Source organism: Xiphophorus hellerii, chromosome 1, assembly GCF_003331165.1.
Source record: "Xiphophorus hellerii strain 12219 chromosome 1, Xiphophorus_hellerii-4.1, whole genome shotgun sequence".
NCBI lineage: Eukaryota > Metazoa > Chordata > Actinopteri > Cyprinodontiformes > Poeciliidae > Xiphophorus > Xiphophorus hellerii.
Genome location: NC_045672.1, coordinates 29,364,394 through 29,388,677, shown reverse-complemented (window position 1 = coordinate 29,388,677; position 24,284 = coordinate 29,364,394). Strand labels below are relative to the sequence as shown.

Below are 24,284 nucleotides of genomic sequence, written 5' to 3'. Positions count from 1 at the left end.
ACTACCACCATGCTTAACCAGCATACATATTGTTCTTTGGTTTGAATACCGCATCTCGACGCCTCAAAACAGCGAAAACAGCTTTCATGTCGTTGTGTCCAAAAAGTTCACATTTTTAACAAGAAAAAAAAGGCATGTCATTGGAGGAGATGCTAATGTTAAGGGACATTCGTGATCACTCAGCAGCGATGGTAAATGGCCGGAACTTGTATATCTTGCTAAAAAGTTACTTGTACCTTAGTGCACTTGGAAAAAAAGCAAAACCAGAGAAAACACAAAAATACTGGGTAAGATTTTGTGTATTTGCAGTACGAAGACACAGCGGCTGAGTGAAAGAGCTGCTACAAGCTGGTTATCAGAAGATCTATGGTTTTGCTCAGGAAGGGCCATGATTGCATTTAAAGACACACAGGAAACACAGAAATGGTCTAAAAAGGTGTTTTGTTTTACAGTTGAGAAGTTATTTAAATTATATACGAAATGCTCTGTCACCAATGTATGCACTGGTTCAATGTTTTAATAAACAAAATATTTCAATAGATAGATGAAGAGTTCTCAACTGTTTTTTGGCCCAGAGCTCCCTTATCCAAAATCAAGGTCCTTCACAACCCCATCAAATAAGATATAGGCTACTTACACTAAACATTATTTTATGTATAATATTTTGCCATTTTTGTTGCTTTTTATAATCACATTATTATGAGCTCAAAGTCCAGGACACAAAAAAGCATGAAATTATTTTTATAGGTGTGTATGATTGAAATATGCTTTGAATGGTCAAAATGATTGGAAAAGCACTATATAACTTTACTCCATTTACCATTTAAATGAAGTTACCAATCAGAGCCAATCAGAACAGGCTACGCATTTTAATTCAAACTGATGATTATGTTCATCAAGCATGCTTGACTGATAAACAAACCTTCAGTCACTAGATGGCAGCAGTGTTCAAATTAATCAATAGGGCGTTAATATATTGAACTTGGAAATTGTTTCAAGACTTAAAACCATAAAATGACCAGCAACAACTTAAATTTGAAGTTGTTGCTGGTCATTTTAACAATATGTTTTATCAATCAGGTCATAGAATGGTCATTGCAGTGGTTTGTATAGACAAATTATTAAACATGAGATCTCTATACCATTTCATTTCTGGGAGTAAAATGGTTGCGAAATAAACAAATGACAGAAAATAATTGAGAAAGACTAGTCCTAGTGACTGGAGGAGGAGTATTCTGGGCCAGGCAGGTGGTAAGAGATCCAGGGACTTTATTAAATAATAAATTTATTGGTAAGCTATCCTCACCATATGTTTCAGTCTTACTGCCAGTTTCACTGCAGTTGCCCATTAGGACTTTCAAAAAAGTGCAGCCTGCTAATAAAACCTCTGACAGGAAAGGGTATTGTGGTAATTTTTATGTAAGCTCAAAATTGTGGTCACAGCTAAGCTTGAATTCAAGGAGGAAGTTAAGTTGTTTTCGTCTGCTGCATCTTCATTTTGCAAGCAGAGCCTCAGAGGAGAGAAGGGCTGAACTGACTTAGATCCATAAGACAAAATGAATACATCCACCTGCACTCAACCCAATAAGAAATTATTTGAACATACAATCCTACCTGCTCTCTACATCTTGGTGTTTGTTGTTGGATTGGTCCTGAATGTATGGGGAATGAAGTCTCTGATGCACAACTGGAAGAAACTTTGGAGTATTAACATTCTTGTTCTCAACCTTGGACTAGCAGACATGTTGTATTTGCTGAATCTCCCTTTTCTCGTCATGTACTACCTTCAAGGAAACAAATGGATCTTTGGAGATGAATTCTGCTTGGTAACAAGATTCTGCTTCAACCTGAATTTATACGGCAGCATCGGGTTCCTCACCTGCATAAGTGTGTACCGGTACCTGGCTGTTGTCCATCCAATGAGAGTGATGGGAAAATTAACTACGACTCACTCTGTGGTCATCTCGGTAATTATTTGGATTCTGGTGAGTGTTCAGAGTCTTCCAGACATGTTCTTCCCAAAAACATATCCAAACGGATCAAAGTGCTTTGACACCACCTCTTATGAACATATTGAGAGTTACCTGGATTACACCATCGCATGGACATTCGTTGGATTCTGCATCCCTTTTGTCACCATTGTAGGTTGCTATGGACATGTGACTGTTGTTATCTGCCGTTCAAATATGATGAAAAAAGACCAGAAACGACAAATCTTAAAACTGATGGCTATAGTGATTCTTCTGTTCTCGCTTTGTTATGCGCCATACCACATTTTCAAGAACCTCAGCCTGTATTCCAGAGTTCTGCGTAAGCAGAGGACATGCCCAGAATGGGATTCTGCAGTCTTTATTGCCCGCCAGGTAACCCGTGGTCTTGTGAGCCTACACAATGCTCTTAACCCGCTGGTTTACCTGTGTCTATATGAGGAAATGGTTTCTCAGTTCAGGCAGCTGCTGAGGGGGGGCCACCAGATTTTCAGTTGTCGTTTCAAGTCAAAATCCAGCTCTGTGCCGGTATCACAGGCTGAGCAAGAAGCTGGAAGTGATTTATGACACAAGTAATGTTTTGTCATGAGTTAAATTGTAACAAATAATGTGATTTTGTTGAGGTAAATTGAGATCATCACATTTCCCCATGCTGGACATTTTGGTTTAGCAGTAACAATACATGAAATTACCTGTAAAATTAATCATCTAAAGTAACATCTAGACCTACACTATAATCAATCTTCAATAAGATCAATATGGTTGTGCTTTTCTGTTTTGTTTCATGAAAACTTTGCTTTAATTCTATTTCTTTTTGTATTTAATTGTAAAAAATAGGCAGAGAGAGAGAGAGTGCTGTCAAGCCATGAAAAAGAACAGCAGACTTCCTGAAAAAATAGGAAGTAAGTTTCCATCCTGCAGAAAGTTTTAAAGAATGAAGTCTTAACACTTTAAGTAATTGAATTAATATTTGTATTAATGTTGTTTTGATGCTGAATTGGAGAATCTAAAGAGGTTATGGATGTGATTTTGACAATGAATTTGAAATGATGTAAAATTTGTAACTGCAATCAAAGATCACTGATATGTGTTGGAGGAAGATACTACATGAAAGGTTAGGAAAAGGAGAATCAGTAAAAATCATGTTTAATGTGTTTGCGAATCAGAAATGACTTGTAACCTCAGTAAAGTTGATCAGAGCTTAACACTGGTTGCTGACATGTAGTTTCTCAAGAGGGGAGATGGTGCTGATCAGGAAGTGAATGAATGACCCAAAAGAGGAACTGAAATTGCTGAAGAGAAGAAAGGTTTGTGACATGATGTGGTTGAGTAGTAAACAAAAACGCAGCAGGAAATACACGTAGTATATTGTGGCTATTTTACCGTAATCAAGAAAAATAAATTCACAGAATCAAAAAGTACAAGAAAATCCAAAACAAAATAAACTGGAGACACAAGGGTAACAAGGGTAATGACAAGCAAAGTGATGAGACAGACTGGTAAGTTGTGACTGAGATAGAGGAGCTTAAATACTGGGAGGTAGCAAATGGAACAATGGACCTAGCTAGATGAGATAATAGATTGCAGGAATGAGCAGTTGGGACAGGAGCTAGCTGAGGGGCGGGAGATGGTGGCACAATGAGGCTAAGTAGATATTCTGGGGAATAAAAGGGAGGAAACACAAGGGAGCTGAAAGTATTTCTAATACTAAAGAAACACTAAAACTACAGGAAATCTGATAAACTTGAAGAAAAAAAGACATGAGGGAAAATATAAACAAACCTAAACAGAAACAAGGCTCATCTAACAACAACTCAGGAACATAGAGGTAGATTAACTAGAACGACTAAACAAAGAAATAACCTAACTAGAATCGTTAAAGAAAGATGGACATAGATTCAGACAAAAAGATTAATTCATTTAAGGTGATGCCATAAGAAAACTACAAACACTATGGGGGAGCTAGAAGGACTTAACTTAACTGGAACCACTAAAGAAAGGTATACCTAGACTCAGACATGTAAGAATAACTGAACCTAGAGTGATGAAATAACTAATAAATAAACATTACTAGAAACACTACAGGAGGGCTGAAATAAAAAAGCAATAACAAGACAATTCTAACCACAATAAATAACCTCAAATAATAAAACTAAAATGACCATGAAGGGGTAACTTAAAGAGAACTAAAACATAAAATTAAATAAGATGAAAAAACAAAACCAAACCCAAAAACCCAGAGTCCTGACAGTTTGCAGTGGTGCCCAAAGTGGGTCCTTGAGGGCCGACATCCTGCATGTTCTAGTTCTCTCCCTGGTTTAATTCACCTGGATCAAATGATGGCTCATTAGAGGCCTAAGAAGAACATTGACAAGCTGAAAAGCTTGTTGTTGCCAGCAGGGAGAGAATTAAAACATAATTCAAACTGATTATGTTCATCAATCATGCTTGACTGATAAACAAACCTTCAGACACCAGGTGGCAGCAGTGTTCATATTAATCAATAGGGATATAAATTGAACTTTGAAATTGTTTAAAGACTTAAAACCATAAAATCACCAGCAACAACTTCAAATTTAAGTTGTTACTGGTCATTTTAGTAATCTGTTCTATTAATCAGGCCATAGAATGATCATTGCAGTGGTTTGTATAGACAAATTATTAAATATCAGATTCTCTATAGAATTTCATTTCCGGGAGTAAAATGGTTGCGAAAAAAACGTATAATCTCTACGACAGAAAATACTTGAGGAAAACCGGTCCCAGTGACTGGAGGAGCAGTATGCTTGGACAGGAAAGTCCAAGCATAAGAGAGGCCGGGACTTTTTTAAATAAGAAATTTATTGGTAACCTATACAGTATATGTACAGTATGTTTCAGTCTTATCGTCAGTCTCACTGCAGCTGTCCATTAGGTTAAACTACCTTAGTTTGTGTTTAGATAATAATTTAGGTTTATTTATCAGCTAGATTTAACATTATGAACACTGTCTAGCACAAAAATAAAAATGTCTGACAACTTATGATATGAAAAGACATATCTAAAAGTCTTTGATATTCAAAAATGTGCCACCTGCTTACAAAACCTCTGACAGGAAAGGGTATTGTGATAATTTTTATGTAAGCTGATCATTGTGGTCACAACTAAGCTTGAGTTCAAGGAGGAAGTTAAGTTGTTTTCGTCAGCTGCATCTTCATTATGCAAGCAGAGCCTCAGAAAAGAGAAGGGCTAAACTGATTTGGACCTGGAAGACAAGATGAATACATCCACCTGCACTCCACTCAATAAGAAATTATTTGAACATACAATCCTGCCTGCTCTCTACATCTTGGTGTTTGTTGTTGGATTGGTCCTGAATGTATGGGGAATGAAGTCTCTGTTGCACAACTGGAAGAAACTTCGGAGTATTAACATTCTTGTTCTCAACCTTGGACTAGCAGACATGTTGTATTTGCTGAATCTCCCTTTTCTCGTCATGTACTACCTTCAAGGAAACAAATGGATCTTTGGAGATGAATTCTGCAAGGTAACAAGATTCTGCTACAACCTGAATTTATACGGCAGCATCGGGTTCCTCACCTGCATAAGTGTGTACCGGTACCTGGCTGTTGTCCATCCAATGAGAGTGATGGGAAAATTAACTACGACTCACTCTGTGGTCATCTCGGTAATTATTTGGATTCTGGTGAGTGTTCAGAGTCTTCCAGACATGTTCTTCCCAAAAACATATCCAAACGGATCAAAGTGCTTTGACACCACCTCTTATGAACATATTGAGAGTTACCTGGATTACACCATCGCATGGACATTTGTTGGATTCTGCATCCCTTTTGTCACCATCGTAGGTTGCTATGGACATGTGACTGTTGTTATCTGCCGCTCAAATATGATGAAAAAAGACCAGAAACGACAAATCTTAAAACTGATGGCTCTAGTGATTCTTCTGTTCTCGCTTTGTTATGCGCCATACCATATTTTCAAGAACCTCAGCCTGTATTCCAGAGTTCTGATTAGTCAGACGACATGCCCAGAATGGGATTCTGCAGTCTTTATTGCCCACCAGGTGACCCGTGGTCTTGTGAGCCTACACAATGCTCTTAACCCGCTGGTTTACCTGTGTCTATATGAGGAAATGGTTTCTCAATTCCGGCAGCTGCTGAGGGGGGGGCACCAGATTTTCAGTCGTTGTTTCAAGTCGAAATCCAGCTCTGTGCCGGTATCACAGACTGCGCAAGAAGCTGGAAGTGATTTATGACACAAGTAATGTTTTGTCATGAGTTAAATTGTAACAAATAATGTGATTTTGTTGAGGTAAATTGAGATCATCACATTTCCCCATGCTGGACATTTTGGTTAAGCAGTAACAATACATGAAATTACCTGTAAAATTAATCATCTAAAGCAGGGGTCTCAAACTCCAGTCCTCGAGGGCTGCAGACCTACAGTTTTTAGATGTGCCACAGGTACAAAACACTGGAATGAAATGGCTTAATTACCTCCTCCTTGTGTAGATCAGTTCTCCGAGCCTTGCTAATGACCTAATTGTTCTATTCAGGTGTGGTGCAGCAGAGGCACATCTAAAAGTTGCAGGACTGCGGCCCTCAAGGATTGGAGTTTGAGACCCCTGATCTAAAGTAACATCTAGACCTACCATAGAATAGAACTTCAATAAGATCAATATGGTTGTGCTTTTCTGTTTTGTTTCATGAAAACTTTGCTTTAATTCTATTTCTTTTTGTATTTCATCATAAAAAAATAGGCAGAGAGAGAGTGCTGTCAAGCCATGAAAAAGAACAGCAGACTTCCTGAAAAAATAGGAAGTAAGTTTCCATCCTGCAGAAAGTTTTAAAGAATGAAGTCTTAACACTTTAAGTAATTGAATTAATATTTGTATTAATGTTGTTTTGATGCTGAATTGGAGAATCTAAAGAGGTTATGGATGTGATTTTGACAATGAATGTGAAATGATGTAAAATATTTAACTGCAATCAAAGATCACTGATATGTGTTGGAGGAAGATACTACATGAAAGGTTAGGAAAAGGAGAATCAGTAAAAATCATGTTTAATGTGTTTGCGAATCAGAAATGACTTGTAACCTCAGTAAAGTTGATCAGAGCTTAACGCTGGTTGCTGACATGTAGTTTCTCAAGAGGGGAGATGGTTCTGATCAGGAAGTGAACGAATGACCCAAAAGAGGAACTGAAATTGCTTAAGAGAAGAAAGGTTTGTGACATGATGTGGTTGAGTAGTAAACAAAAACGCAGCAGGAATACACGTAGTATATTGTGGATATTTTACCGTAATCAAGAAAATCCATTCACAGAATCCAAAAGTACAAGAAAATCCAAAACAAAAGTAAACTGGAGACACGAGGGTAACAAGGGTAATGACAAGTAGAGTGATGAGACAGACTGGTAAGTTGTGACTGAGATAGAGGAGCTTAAATACTGGGAGGTAGCAAATGGAACAATGGACCTAGCTAGATGAGATAATGGGCTCTTTGCACCTGCCACGCTGACGTCACAACCGCATGCGCAAATGCGGCTCTGTTTTTTCCGCTTTGAGTTACTATGACAGCTAGAAAAGACAAAGTAGTATTTCAGACGCAAATAAAACAATACTATGCACTTTGTTGTCTTCCTAATATAATGGGCTTTTAAGTTTTCATGGATTTCCAAGCGGTCCTGAATTAAGAAGACAGTGGCTTGTAAATATTCGTGGCTACCAGCTAAAGCTAACGCCGCACAGCAAAGTTTACAGCCTTCACTTCACTCCGGATCAGCTTCTTCAGCCTAAAGACGAAGGTAAAGGAGCCTCTTGTGTTATCTCCATGGAATCACTTCTGTATTCAGCCTGAAAGAGAGTTTATGGGAACGAGAGAGCAGACCAGAGCCAGACAGCCGAGCAACTGATCCGCCTGTACACACCGCTGTAAACACCGTCCTGCTTCACAAGAAGCATGCAAAACTAATAAAGCGAAATAACATGGAGACCTTAAGTAACAACTCTGAACCTGAACCGTCAGCTGAACTAGAACTCTGACACCAGAGCTGCTCTACTGTTGTTGTTGTGTTTCCTCATGCTACAGAAGCAAAAAGCCCGAACCGTAAAATCCCCGTTACTTGGTCTCTGACACTAACGACAATAAACGCAGGTAATGTACTTGAACATAAGGTAAAAACATTGTCCGTTAGAATGGATGAAAAATGTTTAGATACTTAAATAGCACATTTTTTACAAGAAAAATGTCCGAGAATATTGCCTACTAGCATAAGCTAAAGCTAATGTTAGCCACAAAGTTTAAAGAAAGTAAAGCTCACCTTTGTATATGTGAACGTATAACGAGGCGAACATCTTAAAACCTTTCTCCAGCTTAGTTGTTGGGGCTTCGGATCGATGTACATCATTAATTGTTACCTTGGACAAGCCCTGCAAATACCCAGAGTAAAGGGCCATTTTCAATAGATCGGAATTTTCCCCCAACGCGGAAGCTGAAGTGCAAAGAGCCCATTGATTGCAGGAATAAGCAGTTGGGACAGGAGCTAGATGAGGGGCGGGAGATGGAGGCACAATGAGGCTAAGTAGATATTCTGGGGAATCAAAGGGAGGAAACACAAGGGAGCTGAAAGTATTTCTAATGCTAAAGAAACACTAAGACTAAAGGAAATCTGATAAACTAGAAGAGAAAAAGACCTAAACAGAAACAAGGCCCATCTAACAACAACTCAGGTACATAGAGCTAGATTAACTAGAACGACTAAACAAAGAAATAACTTAACTAGAATCGCTAAAGAAAGATGGACATGGATTTAGACAAAAAGATTAATTCATTTAAGGTGATGCCATAAGAAAACTACAAACACTATGGGGGAGCTTGAAGGACTTAATAACTTAACTGGAACCACTAAAGAAAGGTATACCTAGACTCAGACATGTAAGAATAACTGAACCTAGAGTGATGAAATAACTAATAAATAAACATTACTAGAAACTCTACAGGAGGGCTGAAATAAAAAAGCAATAACAAGACAATTCTAACCACAATAAATAACCTCAAATAATAAAACTAAAATGACCATGAAGGGGTAACTTAAAGGGAACTAAAACATAATAAATAAGATGAAAAACCAAACCCAAAAACCCAGAGTCCTGACAGTTTGCAGTGGTGCCCAAAGTGGGTCCTTGAGGGCCGACATCCTGCATGTTCTAGTTCTCTCCCTGGTTTAATTCACCTGGATCAAATGATGGCTCATTAGAGGCCTAAGAAGAACATTGACAAGCTGAAAAGCTTGTTGTTGCCAGCAGGGAGAGAATTAAAACATAATTCAAACTGATTATGTTCATCAAGCATGCTTGACTGATAAACAAACCTTCAGTCACCAGGTGGCAGCAGTGTTCATATTAATCAATAGGGAGTTAATATATTGAACTTGGAAATTGTTTCAAGACTTAAAACCATAAAATCACCAGCAACAACTTCAAATTTAAGTTGTTGCTGGTCATTTTAGTAATCTGTTCTATTAATCAGGCCATAGAATGATCATTGCAGTGGTTTGTATAGACAAATTATTAAATATCAGATTCTCTATAGCATTTCATTTCCGGGAGTAAAATGGTTGCGAAAAAAACGTATAATCTCTACGACAGAAAATACTTGAGGAAAACCGGTCCGAGTGACTGGAGGAGCAGTATGCTTGGACTTTCCTGTCCAAGAGAGACCGGAACCCAAAAACACCCAAAAATCTGGTTCGCATGACGTAGTGTGTGTTGAGAAAATGGTCCTTACAATGTATCAAATACAAGTTCACACACACACACAGCTGTCCACACAACTGTGTGGAAAGGATATAAGCTTTTAGAGACACATATTATTATGTCAGTGCAATGCCCTCTGTGCACTGAGCTACGGAGAGCTATACAAACTAAATGAGCTATACAAACTAGACTTGCCTTGAATATTTTAGTCAAATCTCTACAAAAACCTCAGTTTCTTTTGAAGAGAGATAACCATAATTGATGATGTTCTCATATCACTGTGTTGTTTCTACTGGTGAATAACAGTGTTGAATTTGTGCCAAAAGACAGGGGTTGTGGCCCGAAGTTCAGTTCAACAGTTTATAACACATTGCATAACAATGTTTGTAGGCATGCATGGACCTGTTCTTTGAAAGAAAAGGATTTGTTCTCTCAACCCAAGATGCAACACAGTAAGAATATTTTCACCTTCCTTAAAATAATGGCCTAAGTCCAGTTTTGCAAAAAGTGATTTTGGCACACACAAAAATTTCCCACCTTTTTCTTCCCAACAGATGTTTTAGAGAAAAAAAATACTTTTGGCAAAATTCAAATAGGCTATTACTTTATGAAGGTGACCATATAGGAGACCGACGTCACATGTGAAACCATACCTGAAATCAAAAGAAATTTCTTGCTAACATCTAGTTAGCAAGAAATATCGCTATTGTAGGTCAGAATGATCTCATTTCGAATGTAACTGGTCTCCCATTGATTAATATATAGAAAATATATAGAAATAATTAGTCATGTCTGCAAATAAACACATTATTGAACTCTTCACTAACCATAGAATTTTTAAGACGGAATTATAAATTCTAAATGTTGCTGTTTTTCTTCAGATTTAGACCTCAGAAATTTTTAAAGACATCTGAAAACTATTCGTCATTCACTGGCCTGTGCCTGTTTGTCTTCCTCTTATGTGCTGGCGGTTATGTGGAAGCAGGATGATCTGTTAAAATGTTGGGCTGGAAGACAACTTTATCTGTCAGACCACACATATCTTCTTGGAATCAAAGTTAACACCCACTATAGTTCAGGTATTTTAATGTGCTGTTATGTTACTGCCTTGTTACTTTTGTCAGAACGGTTGATGGGCTTGCATGTGACTTAACTGAAGTTAAAGGAGGAAGATATTTAGTTTGCGTTCATTCTTTGCATCTTCATCTTGTGAGCAGAGCCTCAGAAGAGAAGGGCAGATAGGACTAGTTTCTGGAAGGCAAAATGAATACAACCGACTGTAAATTATGTAATGATACAGATTGTAGAAAACTGGATGAGGAATTAGTTGAATGTGGAATCCTGTCTGTTTTTTACATCTTTGTTGTTGGATTGATCCTGAATGCTTGTGGAATGAGTTATTTGGTGAATAACTGGAACAAACGTCGGATTATTAACATCTTTGTTCTTAACCTCGGACTAACGAACCTGCTGTTTATGCTCACTCACCCCTTTCTGATTGTGTACTACAGTAATGGGACTAAATGGACCTTTGGAGAACCTTTCTGCAAGGTCTAACTCGTTCTGCCAAATGCTAGAAAATTAACATTTACATAAGAAGTTAAGTAAAACCAGTTTCACTATCACTGCTGTACTAGAATAATAATTTGAGAAGTATGAAAGTCTTTTTAACAAATTTCATTGAATTCATTGTTGTTTTTTCTTCATATCCACACATGGTCAAAGTTATAGATTTTTGAAAAAGTATTTATCTTCTTGCATATTGTTTCTGTTCTTTCTTTATTGCCACAGTCAAATTGTGATCATCAAACACATAATAATAAAATGTAGTAAAATACAAATATATCCTGAGTAAAAACAAAATGCAATTTTCAAATAATGTTTTTATTAAAATGGTGTCAAAAACTGATTCCTTTCCCAACCCAACAACTGGTTTGGTGATTTTTCCCTGGGTCGCAGCTACTCCTACGGTTGTGCTGGATTTTTATTTTTGTCTTTTAATCATGGTGCATAATTCATGGATCATTCTTTTCTTCAATTTTGTTTTGATTTGGCTTCATAATGTGGAGTTTAGCAAGTTTTATGTATTACAACACTAAAGGTTTTGCTAAAAGAGGTTTTAAAGTACATTGTGTGACAATGATTTATTAAGAAATAGGGTGTCATGAGTGCACACAAACACATTATTGAACTCTTCACTTGTACTTGGATTTTTAAGCTGGAAATTTTAATGCAGGGGAAGTTGGTCAGAAATTCTGATATCCTAAGACATCTGAAAACGACTTATCATTCAATGATTTGTGTCTGTCTTTCTTTTATGTGCTAGTCGTTATGTTGGAGCAGCATGATCTGTAAAAATTTTGGGCTGAAAGCCAACTTAAGTTGTGAAACCAGACTTATCTTCCTGGAATCAAAGGTAACGCCCTCTTAGAGTTCAGGTATTTTCTGTAAATACCTGACTACCCCAACAGCCTTTCTGCTTTTGTCAGAAAGGCTGATGGGCTTGCCTGTGACTTAACTGATGTTTAAGGACGAAGCTTTTTAGGTTGTTTTCTTACTTTTTATCTTTATTTTCTGAGCGGAGCGTCAGAAGAGATGAACAAACGGGACTTGTTTCTGGAAGGCAAAATGAGTACAAACAACTGTAAGACAGTGGATGAGGAATTACTGTCTGATAACAATTTCCTCCCTATTTTTTACGTCTTTATATTTGTTGTTGGATTGATCCTGAATGCTTGTGGAATGATTTGCTTGGTGAAGAACTGGAAGAAATTTCGGATTAACATCTTTTTTCTGAACCTCGAACTAACGAACTTGTTGTTTTTGCTCACTCGCCCCTTTTTGATTGTGTACTACTTTAATAATGTTGCATGGACCTTTGGAGAACCTTTCTGCAAGGTAACAAGATTCTGCTTTAGACTGAATTTATACGGCAGCATCGGATTCATCACATGTATCAGTGTGTACCGGTACCTGGCCATCGTCCAGCCAATAAAAATGAGGAGAAAATCAAGTAAGACTCACTCTGTGGTCATCTCTGTCCTGGTGTGGATTCTGGCGAGTGTTGGAAGTCTTCCAGACATCATCTACCCCAAGCAAATAGTGAACAAACCTGAAACATGTTTGCCTGCCACTGATGAAGCACACATTGAGGGATACTTTATATACAACCTCATCTGGACAATCTTTGGATTCTGCATCCCTTTCATCATCATAGTGGGCTGCTACGGACATGTGGCTCTTGTCATCCACCGCTCAAATATGATGAAAAAGAACCATAGACGAAAAATCTTAAAACCGTTGATTATTTTGTCTCTTCTCTTCTTGCTTTGTTACACACCCTACCTTGTTTTGAAGAACCTCAGCGTGTATGCCAAATATCTGGGTTTTAAGTACCCACTGTGCCCCTCATGGTATGATGAAGTCTTTTATCTGCGTCATGTAAGTCGGGGTCTTGTGAGCCTGAACACTGCTCTTAACCCGCTAATTTACATGTATTTTAATGAGGAAATGAGTGCCCAGTTCAGCCAGCTGCAGCAGCGATGTAAACAGATGTTCAGTTGCTGTTCCAAGCTGAAATCCAGTTCTGAACTAGTACCACACACTGAGGATGAAGCTGAATGTGCTTTATGACATGTTTTTTTAATAGACCACCTCATGAGTGAAATTTTTGCTCATTACGCTTTGTATTCATCTAATTTGTTGACTGCTTCCGTTAGATGCTAGAGAATTAATAACTCCATAAGAAATAAAGCAGAGAAAGTTTCACTGTCACTGCTGTAGTGGAACAACAACAGGAGAAGGATGAAAGGCTTTTTAACACATTTCATTGAATTGATTGTTATTTTTTTGTTCCTATCCACACATGGTCAAGATTATAGATTTTTGAAAAAGTATTTATCTTCTCGCATATTTCTTCTGTTCCTTCTGTTTTGTCACAGTCAAATTGTGATCATCAAACTCATAATAATAAAATGTAATAAAAAACAATTATATCCTGAGTAACGACAAAATGCAATTCTCAAGTTATGTTTTTATAAAAATGGAAAGACACAGTATTGGGTGTCAAAAAGTGATTCCCTTCCAAACCCAGCAATGGTTTGGTCATTTTTCCCTGGGTGGTAGCTACTCCTATGATGTGCTGGATTTTTATTTTTGTCTTTTAATCCTGGTGTTTAATTTATGGATCATTCATCTCTTCAATTTTGTTTTGATATGGCTTCATAGGGTGGTGTTTAACAAGTTTTATTGTCACTGCTGTGCAGAAATAAAATGTTTAGAATTGTGAATTTTATTTTAACACATTCTATTGAATTTTTGTCATGTTTTTTTTTTTTTTACCGTAGCTACATATATTTAAAATGATAAATATAGCTTTTTAATTATTTTATCTTCCTGCATATGGTTGTTGTTTTCAGGTTTTTCAAATTGTGAACATCAAACACACAATAATAAAAATCCTGAGTAAAAACAAAATGCAAGTTTCAAATTATGTTTTCAAGTATTGAAAAAGAAATAAACATTATCCTGTGTGTAAAAGGTTATTTTCCTTCCAAACCCAAAAGCTGGATTTTCTTCATTTCCTGGGTGGCAGCTGCTCCTGTCTTGGGTGGTGTAAAGTTTTTGGGCCATTCTTCTCTAAACATTTGTTATGATGTGGCTGCATTGAAAGGGATTTAGCAAGATTTTAACTCAGAATTTGACAATACCACTCTAAATTCTTTTTTATATTTAATATTTAGACTTCAAAAGTTGTGTTGTTATGACAGTAAAGAAAATCATACTTTGTGAACTTGGATTTTTGTCCTGTTGCATAATTGGAGTGTATTTATGTATAAGGTCACAGACTGATTGCTGGACATTCTCCTTCATGATGTCCTTAAATTACCATTACATACTGGTAGTTGTAGTTTCCATTAAGAGTTTGCTTATTCTCAGTCAGAGTGACTCATATGATGATGAGTTTTATTATTCATGTTCTTGTTGACTTCCTGTTGTGAGTGGAGGTGTATACAGTTGGATGCAATTGCTAATAAAATTTCATAGGTCGCTCTGGAGAGCACTGCACTCAAACCAATTGTAACTGAAGGCTGTGTTGTTTTTCCTCCGTCACTTACCAACATTTCCAGCCGTTTAAAGAGGGCAGCATTACAGTAAACGCCTGCACTCCCACTATCGTCTGATTGTAACTCCACTTTTTTCTTTCCTTACATGTATAGACAAGTTCTTCTTCTTACATGTAGAGGCAACAGTTTTCCTGGAGATCGTGCTTTGTTGGCAGTCTGTTCCACGGCTTGGAAAAGTATTCACACGACTTGAACTTTTCCATATTTTCTCACATTACAACAAAGACTAACACAAGGTAGTATACAATTGTGAAGCAGAAAGAAAATGATAAATGATTCAAAACATTTTTACTAATAAAAAAAACTGAAAAGTGCAGCGTTCAGATGTATTCAGCCCACTTTTCTATGAGTGCAAATAATTGCCTTCAGAAGTGTCCTGATAGCTGCTAGTCTGAATAGAGTCCACTTGTGTGTAGTCTAGTCTCAGTACAAACACAGCTACTCTGTGACGGCTTCAGAGGTTGGTGAAGAGAATATTGGGGAGCAAACGGCATGATGAAGTCCAAGGAACACACCAGATAGGTCAGATAAAAAGTTGTGGAGAAGTTTAAAACAGGCTTAGGTTATAAAAGATTTCTCATGCTCTGATGGACAGAGTACGGCACACCTGTAATCCTACCAAGAGACTGTCCACCTAAACTTACAGGCCAAACAAGGAGAGCACTGATACATACAGAGATTCACATGACAACTATTAGTCATTCACTGCACAAATGTGTCTTTATGGGAGAGAGGCAAGAAGTAAGACATTGAAAGGAAAATCAATAAATTTCTTGTTAGATTATTATATTTCTGTTGTAGGTCAGATCTCTGATATATCACACTGCTTACTAGAAAATCAGTGGAATTTGCCTGTAATGCTCAGTAACCAGACTAATTACTTTTAGGAGCTGTTAATAGATTTCTCTGATTTTTATCTTTTCAAAAGACAGATAAATACGGTGGGGCGTGCCGTGGTGTCGTAGGGGTTAGCGCGTCCCACGTTTGGAGACCATGAGTCCTCGACAAGGCCGTCGCGGGTTTGATTCCCGGACCCGGCGAGATTTGCCACATGTATTCCCCCCTCTACTTCCCCCTTTCCTGTCAGCTTACTTTCATATAAGGGACACTAGAGCCCATAAAAACCCCCTGGAGGGGAGAAAAAAAAACGCTCAATACGGTTTTGCAAAAGAGGTTTTAATGTACATCATGTGACACTGAAACACATTATTGAACTTTTCACTTATACTTGGATTTTTAAGCTGTAATTTTTAATGCAGGGAAAATTGATGTCAAAAATTCTGATTGTTTTTTAAGACATCTGAAAATGACTTATCATTCATTGATTTTTTTTTGTCTTTCTTTTATGTGTCAGCAGTTACCTGGAAGCAGCATGACCTGTTAAAAGTTTGGGCCTTTTATGTGTCAGCTGTTATCTGGAAGCAGCATGATCTGTTAAAAGTTTGGGCTGGAAGCTATACTTAAGTTGTGAAACCAGACTTATCTTCTCGGAATCAAAGTTAACGCCCTCTTAGAGTTCAGGTATTTTCTGCACTATTATGTGGCTTTTAACAGAAAGGTTGTTGGGCTTATCTGCGGCTTCACTGATGTTCAAGGAGGAAGATATCTAGGTTGTTTTCTTACTGTCTATCCTTATTTTGTGAGCGGAGCCTCAGAAGGGAAGGACAGACGGGACTTGTTTCTGGAAGAAAAAATGACTACAACCAACATTACTAAACTGGATTTAAAATCTGCAGATACATTCCTGACTGCTCTTTACATCTTAGTTTTTGTTGTTGGATTGGTCCTGAATTTATGTGGAATGAAGTGTTTGGTGCACAACTGGAAGAAACTTAGGATTATTAACATCCTTGTTCTTAACCTTGGAGTAGCAGACATGTTGTATCTGCTAACTCACCCCTTTCTGATTGTGTACTACATTAATAAGAATGAATGGACCTTTGGCGACGGATTGTGCAAGGTAACAAGATTCTGCTTCAACTTGAATTTATACGGCAGCATTGGATTCCTCACATGTATCAGTGTGTACCGGTACCTGGTCATCGTCCATCCATTGAGAGTAATGGGGAGATTAACTATGACTCAGTCTGTGGTCATCTCTGTTGTGATGTGGGTTCTGGCGAGTGTCATAAGTTTTCCAGACATGTCATTCCCCAAAGATTCAATGAACTCTGGAGCGTGTTATGACACAACTGATTCGGAAAATATTGAGGAATACCTGATCTACAGCCTCTGCTGGACGTTCATCGGATTCTGCATCCCTTTCATCGTCATTGTGTGCTGCTATGGACATGTGATTCTTGTTGTCTGCCGCTCAAATATGATGAATGTAAACCAGAAACAACAAATCTTAAAGCTGTTGGTTTTTTTGATTCTTATGTTCTTGTTTTGTTATGCACCCTTCCATGTTTCCAAGAACCTCAATCTGTATTCCAGAGTTCTGACTAAGCTGGGCAAACGTCCCACGTGGAATAATGTGGTCTTTAAAGCGCGTCATGTAAGTTTTGGTCTTGTGAGCCTGAATAGTGCTGTTAACCCACTGGTTTATCTGTGTGTTTCTGAGGATGTGGGTGCTCAGTGCAGGCAGCTGCTGCAGCAGATGTTCAGTTGTTGTTTCAAGCTGAAATCCAGATCTGAGCCAGTACCACAGACTGAGAAAGAAGCTTTAAGTGCTTTGTGATATGTTTCTCTTTAACTTGACCATGTCATGAGTGAAATTTTTGGTTCGTTCTATATGCTTTTATTTTGTTAACTTGTTTACTTTCAGAGATTCTAGAAAATTAACAATTAAATAAGAAATTAAGCGAAACTATTCTCCCTTGCAAGTGAGTTTCACCTGAGAGGACAGAGGTTGAACCTACTTGTTTAGGAGTCAAAATTAAAATGAATAAAACCAGCTGTGCATTAGATAATGAATTATCTGAACAAAGTACTGCCTACTGTTCACCTATTGGTATATATTGTTTGTAGCTAACAGATGGGGAAAGCATTTGCTGCACAACTTTCTACTTATTTACAGATAGTCTGTGTATTGCCAAAATAGGACACAGTTTTATCATGAGTGCAACTTCAAAGATGAAAAAAAAGTTCATTTTTAAAAATATAATAAGGCAGTTGTAACAAAAACACTACTAGTATTGAATTTGTCTTGTTTAAAGTGTATTCATTTAGCGTTAGCATTATCTACAGTTAAATGTGATTAAATAAGGATGTCAGCTGCATAAGGCATTAACAAATACAAACATGTTCTTCAGTATTAAACACTTATTTGTGGGAAACATTATAGTCGATAGTTAAGATGTTACTTTAACCTACTATAAATCTACATTAAAACCCACCTGTTTAAAGTTGCTTTTGAAACATTACAAATGAAACATTAATTAACATTCTGATGTTTAATGGCACTTGACAAGATGTAATGACTCAATTATTGACTGTGTTCTATGTCTTTATATTGTTGTGTTTTTATCATGTAAATCACTTTAAACCTCCTTGTTGCTAAAATGTGCTGTAAATAAACTTGATTGAACTTGATTGAAAAACTCAGAGAGTGGGTCTTCAAATTTTCTGACACTGATTTAATAAGAAATAGGATGTTATGAGTGCAAATAAACTCATTATTGAACTCTTCTTGAATTTTAAAACTGGCCTTTTAAATTTAAGGGTTATTGCTGTTGTTTCTCTGATTTGCACGTCAGAAATTCAGATTTTCTAAACAATTTCATTCATTGACTTGTATCCGCTTTTCTAATCTATCATGCTGTTATGTGGAAACAGCATGATTTGTTCAGAGTTTAGGCCTGAGGCCAACTTTACCAGCTTGTCTTCAAGGAATCAAAGTTATCGCCCACATACTGTTCAGGCATTTTATCTGCTACTATAGCTGTCTGTAAAAAAATGATTCATTGGTATTCCCATTTCTCTAAGCACAGCGAATAAGGAAAACAGAAATAAATGGCATGCATTTTATTCAGTTTTTATTCAACTTTCCTTGAAAATAGAATAGAATAGAATAGAATAGAAGTACTTTATTCATCCCAGCAGGGAAATTACTTCGCAGTTACAGCATAGAGACAAGACACAATAACAACTACCACTGAGTAGTAGTTGTAGATAAAATAAAAAAAATAAAAATAAAATATAAAATGCTGTTAATATAAAAAGCAGCTTAGAGAAGTCCTTGCAAAGATTCAAAAAATGCAGATACAGTATGTATATGTAAATATATGTACAGCAAGTGTGCCACAGTGCAGTTGTGCAAAATAGGACAGATTAGTGCAGAACAATGATTTAGCTTTTATTGTACAGTGAGATGACATGTGGCAGGAAGGATTTCCTGTATCTATATACTCTATAAAAAGTCTTGGATTCAAATAATCTGCTATTTTCACCATACATTCCAGATTCTTTCCATCAGTTACTTTTCAGCTCAAAGTCAGCTTAAACCACATGGGTTTATGTTTAGAATATTGCTTTTAGTTTATCTGCTACTTCAATTACAGTGATTCCTATCTTGTTTAAATAAAATGTCAGTAAACAGGTTTTGCTGTCTTTGACTTTCAAATCTATAAAACCTGAGCTAAATGTTTGCACTGGCAGCTGTACATACAACATACTCAAGGAGGAAATTATTCAGGTTGTTTTTGTTGACTCTGTTTTGATTTTGCGAGCGGAGCCTACAGGACGTGTTTCATGGATAAAACGAACTGCACACTAGATAAGGTATTTGAACAGAGTCCTGCCTGCTCTTTACATTTTTGTTTTTGTTGTTGGATTGGTTCTGAATGTATGGGGAATAATATCTTTGCTGCATAACTGGAAGAAACTTCGGAGTATTAACATCCTCGTTCTTAACCTTGGACTAGCAGACATGTTGTATCTGCTGAATCTCCCCTTTCTCATCATTTACTACCTTAATGAGACTAAATGGACCTTTGGGGAAGGATTCTGCTTGGTAACAAGATTCTGCTTCAACCTTAATTTATACGGCAGCATCGGGTTCCTCACATGTATCAGTGTGTACCGGTACTTGACTATTGTCCATCCAATGAAAGTAATGGGGAAATTAACTACGACTCACTCTGTGGTCATCTCAGCCGTGGTTTGGATTCTGGTGAGTGTTGAAAGTTCTCCAGACATGTTGTTCCCAAAACACTCAGGGAACAAGACTAAACAATGTTTTGATATGACTAATTCAAATAACATTACGGCATACCTGAACTACAGCCTCAGCTGGACCTTCTTTGGATTCTGCGTCCCTTTCGCCATCATTGTTTGCTGCTATGGACACGTGACTGTTGTTGTTTGACGCTCAGATACAATGAAAAATGTCACAAAACAACAAATTTTTAAGCTGATGGGTTTTTTGATTCTTCTTTTCTCTCTTTGTTATCCACCTTACCATGTTTTCAAGAACCTCAATCTGTATTCCAGGGTTCTAAAAAATCTGAGCAAATGCGCCACATGGGATTCTGGGATTTTTGCTGCCTGTCAGGCAAGCCGTGGTCTTGTGAGCCTGAACAGTGCTCTTAACCCGCTGGTTTACCTTCATGTAAATGAGGAAATGGGTGTTCAGTTCAGGCTGCTGCTGCAGGGATGTCGACAGATTTTCAGTCGTTTGTTCAGGCTGAAATCCAGCTTTGAGGCTGTACCACAGACTGAGCAAGACGTTGAAAGTGCTTTATGACAGCAGGTAGTTTTCTGTAAAACTGACCATGTTTCCGTTTCATTTCTACATGTTGACTCTTGTTGAAATCAAGCTGAACTAATTTTAGTTTGCCGTATAGTCACTGCTGTACAGGAATAACAGATTATTCATTCCCGTAATACATGATCTGTATTACACACACATGCACACACATATCGGTTGTCCTGCTCAGTTGCTCTGACGTCACTACCTGGAATTGACTTTGCTGAGCCAGGATGTTTGAGCTGTCACAGTTCTTAGGTATTTTCCTTTTGTTTTCAGCAGAAGTAAGTAATAGCTAAAAACTTTGACCTTGTTACATTTATTTAGATAACATTTTGGAAAGATACTTTTTACTTTTACTTGAGTAATATTACTATGAAGTAGCACTCGTCTTACTTGAGTAAAGTTTTTCTGAGACATTTGAATGTCAAAAAGATACACTGAACACTATTTTGTCACTGGAAATACTTTACCCTGTGTTATATTGAAGAAATTATTTGGAAAATGTTTTTTTTTTTCATTTTAGTCTTTAAAATACTAACTTTGCACATGACTGTGAAGAAACTACTTCATAGTTTCTGCAATATTACATTTTGTCTCTCTGATGATGTCATTTTAAAGTATTAAATTAGATGTTCTCGTCAGTTACTTAGTACTTGAATAAGCCTTTTTACCAAATGGTTTTTTACTCTCACTTGAGTAACTTCCTAGGTAGATTGTAATTACTTTTACTTGAGTAAAAATGTGTTTCAGTAATTCATGCTTCATAGTTTCTGCCATATCGATTCTTTGCTTGAGGTCTTTTTTCATAGTTTATTTGCAGAATATTCTTCTTACATTAACCTTTAACACTGGTTAAAGTGGCTGACATGAGGATTTGTATATATACGTGCGTGTGTGTGATCTGTTAACAGAAAATAAATAAAATACATTATTTGTGTGAAATAATTGTCTTCACAGCATGAATAGGTGAAATACTTTTCAGCATTTGCCATATTTAACTGTCAGCACCACAGTAGCATAGTATATTAACAATTTACTGTAACCGTTACTCATAGCAAATTATACAGTGGTATTTATAATAACATGATGCAACGGCCAAAAGACAAATGTTTTTATTAGTAACATTAGAACAATAATCACCAACGCAATTGCCTGTTTGGTTCAACATGCCTACTGGATTTTTATGTTGGTTGTGTTGACTTTCTGAGCCAGAATTTCAAATTCAAGTTGCGTTTCAGTCGATGTTTGTTCCTTGGTACTCTGACCTAGTAAATATATACCGATAATTCCATCTTCGTCTGAAGAAATTCGGGTTATATTTACTGATTTGTGTCTGTCTTTCTTTTCTGTGCGAGACCTTATGTGGAAGCAGCATGTTGGGCTAGATGCCAAATTTAGTTGTCAAACCAGACTCAGTATCTGGAAATCAAAGCTCTTCTCCACAATGACGCAACTGGTGTTCGAGAAGGAAGTTACTCAGGTTGTTTTCCTTCACTCTTTCTTCATTTTTTGAGCAGCGCCTCAGAAGAGAAGGACAGACTGGACTTGTTTCTGGAAGGCAAAACGAATACAACTGACAGGAAAGGGCCTTGTGGTCATTTTTAATGAAGCTGATAATTGTGGTTACAGCTAAACTTGAGTTCAAGGAGGAAGTTAAGTTTTCATCGACTCCATCTTCATTTTGTATGCAGAGCCTCAGAGGAGAAGGGCTGAACTGGCTTGTGTCTGAAAGACAAAATGAATGCATCCAACTGCACTTCACCCAATATGGCATTATTTGAACATATACTCCTCCCTTGTCTTTATATTTTGGTATTTCTTGTTGGATTGGTCCTGAATGTGTGGGGAATGATATCTTTGCTGCATAACTGGAACAAACTTCGGAGTATTAACATTCTTGTTCTTAACCTTGGACTAGCAGACATGTTGTATCTCCTCACTCACCCCTTTCTCATTGTGTACTACTTTAACAAGACTGAATGGATCTTTGGGGAAGGATTCTGCATGGTAACAAGATTCTGCTTCAACTTGAATTTATACTGCAGTATTGGATTCCTTACTTGTATAAGTGTGTACCGGTACCTGGCTGTTGTCTACCCAATCAGAACGGTGGGGAAGTTCACTATTACTCACTCTGTTGTCATCTCAGTCCTGATTTGGATTCTGGCAAGTGTTGAAAGTTTTCCAGACATGTTATACCCCAAACATCCAGAGAAAAACACTACACGATGTTTTGAAACAACTGATTCAAAACACGTTACGGAATACCTGAACTACAGCCTCAGCTGGTCATTCTTTGGATTCTGTATCCCTTTCGTTGTGATTTTGGGCTGCTATGGACACATGATTGTTGTTGTCTGCCACTCAGATACGATGAACAGGGACCGGAAACGACAAATCTTAAAACTGCTGGGTTTTTTGATTCTTCTCTTCTCATTTTGTTATGCACCCTACCATGTTTTCAAGAACCTCAGCCTGTATTCCAGAATTCTGATTAGTCAGGGAACGTGCCCCAAATGGGACTCTGGAGTCTTCAATGCTCGTCAGGCAAGCCGTGGTCTTGTGAGTCTGAACAGTGCTCTCAACCCGCTGGTTTACCTGTATGTATATGAGGAAATGGTCGATCAGTTCGTACAACTGCTGCAGAGTGGTCGACAGATTTTCAGCCGCTGTTTCAAGCTGAAATCCAGCTTTGTGTCTGTACCAAAGACTGAGCAAGAAGCTGAAAGTGCTGTATGACATACAGCAAGTAGTTTTTTGTTAAACTTACCATGTCATGAATTAAATAGGTGTTCACTTCTGCACGTTTTGTATTCTTCTAACCTGTTGACCATTGTTGCCACATACTAAAAAGAAAATCATAATTAAGTTCTAAATCAAACTACTAGTGTCATTGTTTTCACTGCTTTTTTGGAATAATGGATAAACATGTGAGGATGGTGAAATCCAGTTCAATATACAGTCTATTTTTACCCATTTGAATTTATTTTAATTTTTTGTTTTCATCCTCACACAATCAAAATTATGAATGCAGTTGTTTGAAAAAGTATTTCTCCCTTTGCATGTTTTTATGTTACTTCTTTTTGTCATCAATCTTTGATTTTTGATCACGACAATCGGCAAGATTTTTCTAAGTTTTAGCTCGACCTGGGTGTTTTCTTTGAGAGAAAAGAATTCTGTCTTGCAACCCAACTTTTTTGGAATAATATGAATGAAATAGGAGATTTTGTTGCTTAAACACAACCAGCAGTTTCAGAAATGTCTTCTGAGCCTCTTGTCATCCTCAGTCACCAGTTTGACTGATTTTAGGACTCTTGTGAACTTGTGCAATATCTGCGTCAGCACCCACTGTGCTGCGCATGTTGCCTGAAGGAAGCCAGCAAGAATACATTATTCAAACTATTAAAGCTAGTTAGGCTAATAAAATTATTTATAGCTCACAGCTAGCACAGATCACTACTCTTCACACAACACGGAGAAACATTTTTGTTTCTCCAAAAATGTTTGTATAATTTGTCTTTTCCTTCATTGTGCCATGGAGTAAAAATTTTTTTTGCATAAGTTCACACCATCATGACTGATTCCATTATGCAACAGAGTTTTTTGAATCCATTGTAACCTTTTTCACAGACATCTTTATCTTTGTTTCATCTCCAAATGTGCTTAGAAAATGACAATAAATCATGTTCTGGAAGGAATGAAAAGCCAACAGACAGTAAAA

At 37.2% G+C, this 24,284-nt stretch overlaps 5 protein-coding genes and 1 pseudogene across 5 annotated transcripts; all 6 read left to right on the top strand.

The window, feature by feature from the left end:
* The first annotated feature begins 1,267 nt into the window (after positions 1-1,267).
* LOC116717609 (P2Y purinoceptor 1-like) lies at positions 1,268-3,193 on the top strand. The gene has a single exon (XM_032559103.1). The coding sequence runs from the start codon at positions 1,557-1,559 to the stop codon at positions 2,553-2,555; it is 999 nt and encodes a 332-aa protein (XP_032414994.1). The 5' UTR covers positions 1,268-1,556; the 3' UTR covers positions 2,556-3,193.
* A 1,425-nt stretch (positions 3,194-4,618) lies between these two features.
* On the top strand, positions 4,619-7,111 carry LOC116717631 (P2Y purinoceptor 1-like). Its single transcript, XM_032559140.1, has one exon. The coding sequence runs from the start codon at positions 5,245-5,247 to the stop codon at positions 6,241-6,243; it is 999 nt and encodes a 332-aa protein (XP_032415031.1). The 5' UTR covers positions 4,619-5,244; the 3' UTR covers positions 6,244-7,111.
* A 5,088-nt stretch (positions 7,112-12,199) lies between these two features.
* Positions 12,200-14,046, top strand: LOC116717566 (P2Y purinoceptor 1-like). Its single transcript, XM_032559047.1, has one exon. It carries the CDS (start codon positions 12,341-12,343, stop codon positions 13,376-13,378), a length of 1,038 nt encoding a protein of 345 aa, XP_032414938.1. The 5' UTR covers positions 12,200-12,340; the 3' UTR covers positions 13,379-14,046.
* A 127-nt stretch (positions 14,047-14,173) lies between these two features.
* On the top strand, positions 14,174-18,405 carry LOC116719227 (P2Y purinoceptor 1-like). Its single transcript, XM_032561714.1, has one exon. It carries the CDS (start codon positions 16,565-16,567, stop codon positions 17,549-17,551), a length of 987 nt encoding a protein of 328 aa, XP_032417605.1. The 5' UTR covers positions 14,174-16,564; the 3' UTR covers positions 17,552-18,405.
* A 1,158-nt stretch (positions 18,406-19,563) lies between these two features.
* On the top strand, positions 19,564-20,557 carry LOC116719567 (P2Y purinoceptor 1-like; annotated as a pseudogene).
* Positions 20,558-22,008: 1,451 nt separating this feature from the next.
* LOC116719272 (P2Y purinoceptor 1-like) lies at positions 22,009-24,284 on the top strand. Its single transcript, XM_032561769.1, has one exon. It carries the CDS (start codon positions 22,301-22,303, stop codon positions 23,300-23,302), a length of 1,002 nt encoding a protein of 333 aa, XP_032417660.1. The 5' UTR covers positions 22,009-22,300; the 3' UTR covers positions 23,303-24,284.